General features: G+C 45.6%; 1 protein-coding gene across 3 annotated transcripts in view; it reads left to right on the forward strand.

Moving 5' to 3' along the window:
* Positions 1-7,501, forward strand: part of LOC147016711 (integrin alpha-1-like) — a 254,090-nt gene that overhangs the window by 97,379 nt on the left and 149,210 nt on the right. For all 3 annotated transcript variants that reach the window (XR_015049650.1, XM_085847854.1, XM_085847853.1), the window contains 2 exons: positions 2,609-2,723; positions 3,073-3,200. Coding sequence is in view for 2 of the 3 variants with exons in the window: in XM_085847854.1 (XP_085703980.1) it covers positions 2,609-2,723; positions 3,073-3,200 (243 nt within the window). In the remaining variant the exon portion in view is untranslated. The remainder of the gene's footprint in view (positions 1-2,608; positions 2,724-3,072; positions 3,201-7,501) is intronic.

The following is a 7,501-nucleotide window of genomic DNA, read 5'->3' on the forward strand; positions in this document are numbered from 1 at the left end:
ATCACACAAGACCTTGAGGTGCAAGATGTTGAACACAAGACATTTAACACCACCCCAGGAGGAGTCATGAAAAAGTTCATGACAGCAAGCAGCTTGCTTGTTCTGCTGAACTTTGTTGATTGTGAAGAGCTGACAACGCCCCCACAGGAGCCTCCGAGACAGATGGATTTATAAAAACAGCCACACATGGATCAAATCACTTACTGGAATCGGAAGAGAAGTTTTGTCTCCTCCTCGGTGCCGCGGGCTGCACTGAGCCTGCAGAGAGGGCTGCAGTGTCGTTCCTCATCAAACAAGTCGCGTCCCTTTTTCCTTCCCCAGTCGGCATGCAGAACGATCAGTTGCTCACCGCCACTCCGGGACTGGAACCGAACTGCCACCAGAGACTGCCAGGCTCAACTTCTGGGATTGCCGATCCTCTCATTGTCTTGTGAATTCTCCAGTCTGTCCCAGTATTTGTTAAGTGAACAGTCAAGCCGAACATGTTATCGTGGGCGTTGGGAATTATAATTGCATCAAATTGTTATCGTACAACAACACTATACGTTGATTGAGTCTGTCATTGCTGAAAATACGTGCTTCTCTCCTCCAATCTCCACTCCCACATTTATGAAAAACTTGTGTCGCCTGGTTTGCGGTTATTAACCCCAGCATGGGAAATTGATGCCATCACCTCACAGGAGGCTTCATAAAACCACTGCCTGATTGTCTGAACCACCGCTCGGGCTCATCCTGTCATACGGACAATCAGGATAGAGCGTCAGATTCTCGTTAGAGCTATCTTTACACTGAAAACCGAAGTAAAGATCTATTTTGCTTTCCCGGTGGACGGCCTATGGTCTCGTTTGACAATCCGTCGCTAAACCGGTGATCGTGCGGATAGATCGTCAACACACATTGTCCTTATGTTGTCGATGCATCGTCTACACACCACACAAACACAAACACACCATAACAAGTGCTGGTGAAGGTCTGCAATCTCTGGTTGCTCCTTCTAGTGTCACTTTTGACACTGACTCGGTGTCCTGTGGTTGTCAGGACTAATGCTACTCGGCTCCCTCAAATTAAATATTCCTTGACTTTCTTAATTCAACAGTTGCACTGTTTCTGATTGACTTGGATATTCCAGGATTATTTATTTTTCTTTTATCTTGTATTTGTAGCAACCCTTTTATCTTTGCTGATGACGCCACCCTCTGCCGTACCATCGGTCATCCCTCAGACCGGCAAGCAGCAGCTTCTTCGCTCTCTGCTGATCTGGGTAAAATCACAGACTGGTCCAACGCGTGGAACATGTCTTTCAATCTGGACAAATCTCACACTCTCACTGTCTCTCTGAAAGGACTGTTTGGAACCCCTCCCCCCCCCCCAATCTACATTCTCATCAATGCTCTGGAAGAAGTCCTTTCTTTCAAGCTTCTGAGTCTCACTATCTGCAATGATCTTTCCTGGGAAAGCCGCATTTCCAACCTGGTCTCCAAAGCCAGTCGCTGACTGGGAATCCTCCGTCGTGCAAAGTCCTTCCTCGGCCCACCTGAGCTCCTCACCACTTAAGCTTTCGTCCGCAGCCTGATGGAGTACTGCTCCCCACTCTGGGCTGGTGCTCCTGCCTCTCAGCTTTCTGGCTTCACGCTGTGGAAACCAAGACATTTAGGATCATTGGTATCTCCCGCGATGAGGCTGAGTCTTTGGGCCTCTCACTCAATCACCGCAGGCTGGTCGGTGGTCTTTCAGTCTCTCCGGTCTCACCCCCCCCTGCTCTGTCTGCGATTTGTCCCCACCATATTTCCGCAGGGCGCTCAAGGTCCGCCAACAACCCCCTTCTGGTAAAACTTCCAAAATCACGAATCACTGCTCACCTTCACTCTTTCATTCCTCTTTTTTCCTGTCTTTGGAATAAACTCCCTCACTCAATTTAAATCCCATTCTTCCCTCCAGGCCTTCAAAACAGCTGTTCACCACCACCTCTTATCCTCCCCCATACAAATCTTCAATCTTTTCTACCCCCATTAATCCACCCCAAGCCCACCTCCTTCAAATTCCCTGCTTTCCTTCCTGAAAGTCCCTGTAATGTCCATCTTGTATACCCCATGTTCCCCACCCCATCCCTCTCCCTTCCACAGATCTCCTAATGTCTCTGTTCCCCACTGTTTTGTCCTTCCCACTCCCACCCCTCTTGTCTCATGCCCCCCTTGCTGTGCGTTGTGTGTTAGCTCTCATAGGAGCCTCGACAAGGTATACAAAAAAAACAAACAAACAAAAAAAAAAATCCCATGTTTAACATACAATAGGCATGATTTGGAGTCTGATTCTCTGATGGTTTTTCTATCCTTTTAAAGGTATTTTCATTTGACCCCATGCTCCCAAATTTAAATTGTATTCTTGAGAAAATATTGGTTTCCTTCCCTTTACTTCCTGGGTTCATCAAGTTCCGAGACCATCAACATCAAACCCTACATGTGAAGAGACAAATAACATTTTGAATGGATGGAAGATGATTTTTAGTGACGGTACCAAATGTTCATTGTGGTTTATCGACCGTTCTTGATGGATTTTGTTTCTCTCTTGCCTCATCATGCTCCTTTCCCTCCCGATTTCCCTTCCAAAGGTTTGTGCCCCACTCTGGGCTCAGCAATGTGGAACATCTTATTACACACCTGGAATCTGTGGCTCTGTCGATTCCAACTTCACAGTGACACATACAGAAGCACCTTCTGTCCAAAGTAAAGATCTATCCACATTGATGAGGATGACGACATGCATCTGTGATTTTTGTGGACCTTACAGTATTAGTTGCAGCTAACTTGTGTGATCATACTTGGCACCACCACCATGAGTTTGAATCGTCGGTGTAAAAGCCGAATCTCTCATTTACATCACCTGCTGTATGTTCATACCGCGAAAGTTACGAGTGTGCATTTTGTCATTCATGTTGTTTCTAATGATCGATCATTGAGGTATAACTCCATTTTCATCATCACTGCCATGGCTCGGTGTCATCGTTTTATATTTTTTGATAACGTTGCCGTGATTGTTATGTACATGCACTGAATGCTGTGAGATGTGCTCCAGGTTGTGGACCTTACAAGGACATCGTGATTATTCTTGATGGATCCAACAGCATTTACCCCTGGTCTGATGTTCGCCATTTCCTCATGAAGACCGTACAGTCTTTCCACATTGGTGTGGACCAGACTCGCGTGAGGACCATACGAGCTTTTTTGTGTTGTTTGTGGAAATGTGGTGGACAGCTGTAATTTATTGGTTGCATTGATTAAATTATTCAACTTAATGTTGGTGGAGTTTCTTTGGCATGTTAAAATGTTTGGTTTGAGTGGTACAGGAGAGTCTCCATATAATGAACAGGTGCATGTAAAGGTTATAAGTTATAAGTTACCAAGTTATAAGTGTGAAACAGTTGCCATTATGATGTCTATGTGTATACATTGTCTTGTATAAATACATTTCCTGCATATATATATATATTGGGATATATGGCTTGGGACCCAAGAGGTCCTGAGTTCAAGCCCCGTTGGGACACTGAATTAATATATGTATGTATATATATATATATATATATATATATATATATGTATTTATATAATGTGTATATATATATATATATGTATTTATATAATGTGTATATATATATATATATATATATATATATATATATATATATATATATATATATATATATATATATATACCAAGTCGAAAACACCAGGGGGTTGACTCAGCCTGCCATCCTTCCGAGGTCGGCAAAATGAGCACCAGTTGTACTGGGCCCGGTGTATGCCCCGGTTAGAATAGGTGTACCATATCCCTGTGTGTCGTAAGAGGCGACCAGGGTTGCGTCAGGAAGGGCATCCGGCGTAAAAACCTATGCCAAATCATTATGCGGACAACAAAACGAATTTCCATACCGGATCGGTCGAGGCCCGGGTTACCAACGACCGCCACCGGTACCGGTGGTCAGCAGGGTACCAGTGGAAATTGTGCTACTGCTGGGCGAAGGAGGAGAAGGAGACGGGGGAGGGGAGAAGTGTGCAGGTGAGAGTTGGAACTCTGAATGTTGGGACGATGACTGGCAAAGGGCGAGAGTTGGCTGATATGATGGAGAGAAGAAAGGTGGACATACTGTGTGTACAAGAGACCAAGTGGATGGGGAGTAAGGCGAGGAGCATTGGAGGTGGTTTCAAACTGTTCTACCATGGTGTGGATGGGAGGAGAAATGGTGTCGGGATAATCCTGAAGGAAGATCATGTCAAGAGGGTATTGGAGGTGAGGAGGGTGTCTGACCGAGTGATGAGTGTGAAGTTGGAAATTGAAGGGGTGATGATGAATGTCATCAGTGCATATGCCCCACATATGGGGTGTGAGATGGAATATAAAGAAGATTTCTGGAGTGAGTTAGATGAAGTGGTGGAGAGTGTATCCAAGGATGAAAGAGTGGTGATTGGAGCAGATTTCAATGGTCATGTTGGGGAAGGTAATAAAGAGGATGAGGAGGTGATGGGGAGGTACGGTCTCAACAAGAGAAATGTGGAAGGGCAAATGGTGGTAGAGTTTGCAAAAAGAATGGAAATGGCAGTGGTAAATACGTATTTCAAGAAGAAGGAGGAACACAGGGTGACATACAAGAGTGGAGGAAAGTGCACACAGGTGGATTACATCTTAAGTAGGAGATGCAACCTGAAAGAGATTCGTGACTGTAAGGTTGTGGCAGGGGAGAGTGTAGCTCGACAGCATCGATTGGTGGTCTGTAGGATGACTTTCGAGGTGAGGTTGAGGAAGAGAGTGAGGGCTGAACCAAGGACCAGATGGTGGAAGCTGAAGGAGGAAGACTGTTGCGTGAAATTTAGGGAGGAGGTGAAACAGGCGCTGGATGGTGGTAAAGATGGGTGGGATGATTGGGCAACGACAGCAGAAGTTGTGAGGGAGATAGCTCGGAAGGTACTTGGTGTGACATCTGGACAGAGGAAGGAAGATAAGGAGACTTGGTGGTGGAATGAGGAAGTACAGGAAAGTATAAGGAAGAAGGGGTTGGCTAAAAAGAAGTGGGATAGTCAGAGAGATGAAGAAAGTCGGCAGGAGTATAAGGAGTGGCGTCGAAAAGCAAAAGAGAGGTGGCAAAGGCCAAGGAAAAGGCATATGACGAGCTGTATGAGAAGCTGGATACAAAAGAAGGGGAAAAGGATTTATACCGATTGGCAAGACAGAGGGACCGAGCTGGGAAGGATGTGCTGCAGGTTCGGGTGATAAAGGACAAATGGGAATGTGCTGACGAGCGAGGAGAGCGTGTTGAGAAGGTGGATGGAGTACTTTGAGGAGCTGATGAATGAAGAAAATGAGAGAGAGAGAAGGTTGGAAGAGGTGGAGATAGTGAATCTGGAAGTGGGGTGGATCAGTAAGGATGAAGTGAGGACTGCTATGAAGAAGATGAAAAGTGGAAAGGCGGTTGGCCCAGATGGTATACCAGTGGAGGCATGGAAGTGCTTAGGAGAGATGGCAGTGGGGTTGTTAACCAGATTGTTTAATAAAGTCTTGGAAAGTGAGAGGATGCCGGAGGAGTGGAGATTAAATGTACTGGTCCCGATTTTCAAGAATAAGGGTGATGTGCAGAGCTGTGGAAATTACAGAGGGATAAAGTTGTTAAGCCAGACCATGAAGTTGTGGGAAAGAGTAGTGGAAGCGAGGTTGAGAGGAGAGGTGACGATCTGTGAGCAGCAATATGGGTTTATGCCAGGAAAGAGCACCACTGATGCGATGTTTGCTTTGAGAATGTTGATGGAGAAGTATAGGGAAGGCCAGAAAGAGTTACATTGTGTGTTTGTGGATTTAGAGAAAGCTTATGATAGGGTGCCAAGAGTGGAGTTGTGGCATTGTATGAGGAAGTCGGGAGTGGTGGAGAAGTATGTGAGGATCGTGCAGGATATGTATGAGGACAGTGTGACAGCGGTGAGGTGTGCGGTAGGAATGACGGACCGGTTTAAGGTTAAAGTGGGATTGCACCAAGGATGGACTCTGAGCCCTTTCCTGTTTGCAATGGTGATGGACAGGTTGACGGACGAGATCAGACTGGAGTCTCCATGGACCATGATGTTCGCGGATGACATCATGATCTGTAGGGAGAGTAGGGAGCAGGCTGAATCGAGGCCTTGAGAGGTGGAGGTGCGCACTGGAGAGAAGGGGAATGTTAGTCAGTAGGAGTAAGACGGAGTACATGTGCGTAAATGAGAGGGAGGGTGGTGGTATGGTGCAGTTGCAAGGAGTTGAGGTGGGGAAGGTGGATTGGTTTAAATACTTGGGATCAACTGTCCAAAGTAACGGAGAGTGTGGGAGAGAAGTGAAAAAGAGAGTGCAGGCAGGATGGAGTGGGTGGAGAAGAGTTGCAGGAGTGATTTGTGACAGAAGGGTAGCTGCAAGAGTGAAGGGGAAAGTATACAAGACGGTAGTGAGACCAGCTATGTTGTATGGTTTGGAGGCGGTGGCACTAACAAAAAGACAGGAAGCAGAGCTGGAGGTGGCAGAGTTAAAGATGCTGCGATTCTCGTTGGGAGTGACGAGGATGGATAGGATAAGAAATGAGTATATTAGAGGGTCAGCGCAGGTAGGACGGTTTGGAGACAAAGTGAGAGAGGCGAGATTGAGAAGGTTTGGACATGTGCACAGGAGGGAAACGGAGTATATCGGGAGAAGGATGTTGAAGATGGAGCCGCCAGGCAGGAGGAGAAGAGGAAGGCCAAAGAAGAGGTTCATGGATGCGGTGAGGGCGGACATGCGGGTGGTTGGAGTGTCAATGGAAGATGTGGAGGATAGAGCAAAATGGAGACAGTTGGTCCGCTGTGGCGACCCCTAGCGGGAGCAAGCCGAAAGAGGAAGAAGAAGATATATATATATATATATATATATATATATATATATATATATATATATATATATATATATATATATATATATATATATATATATATATATATATATATATATTTTATCGATGCATTCTCAAGTCAACACCGTGTTAGGGTTGGTGACATTTTGATTTATCATGGCTCTGTCTCAGTCCAGGCCGGTGTTGAGCGGTAAGTGGGACATCTGTCCGCATGGTGCGGACACATGTCCGCAGTTCTGACACAGATTGCCGAGCTTGGCTCCTGCATCTCACGCACCTCATCAGTTCTTCCATTTCATCATAATAAAACCATGACACACCGACCCACATCCTCACACCATGCAACACGATCTACGTGCCATGGCAGCACCATCACGGAACAAAACATTAGCACACCAAACAAAGCACAACAAGCCTCCGGGTAAAGAACATCTTCTCCATGAATGGGATTAAAATACAAAATTGAACTACTCCATTTATGAAGTTATGGCAATGGATTAAACATCATTTATTAAGTTGAGGTCGGTTGGGAGGGATCAAGGTCATAACACTTTTATATCAACAATGCCTTAAACTATACCTCTGAAGCCATAAAACTGTATCAAG

Source organism: Eptatretus burgeri, chromosome 11 (genome assembly GCF_056783735.1).
Source record: "Eptatretus burgeri isolate ZD-2024b chromosome 11, Ebu_testis_v1, whole genome shotgun sequence".
NCBI classification, from domain to species: Eukaryota; Metazoa; Chordata; class Myxini; order Myxiniformes; family Myxinidae; genus Eptatretus; species Eptatretus burgeri.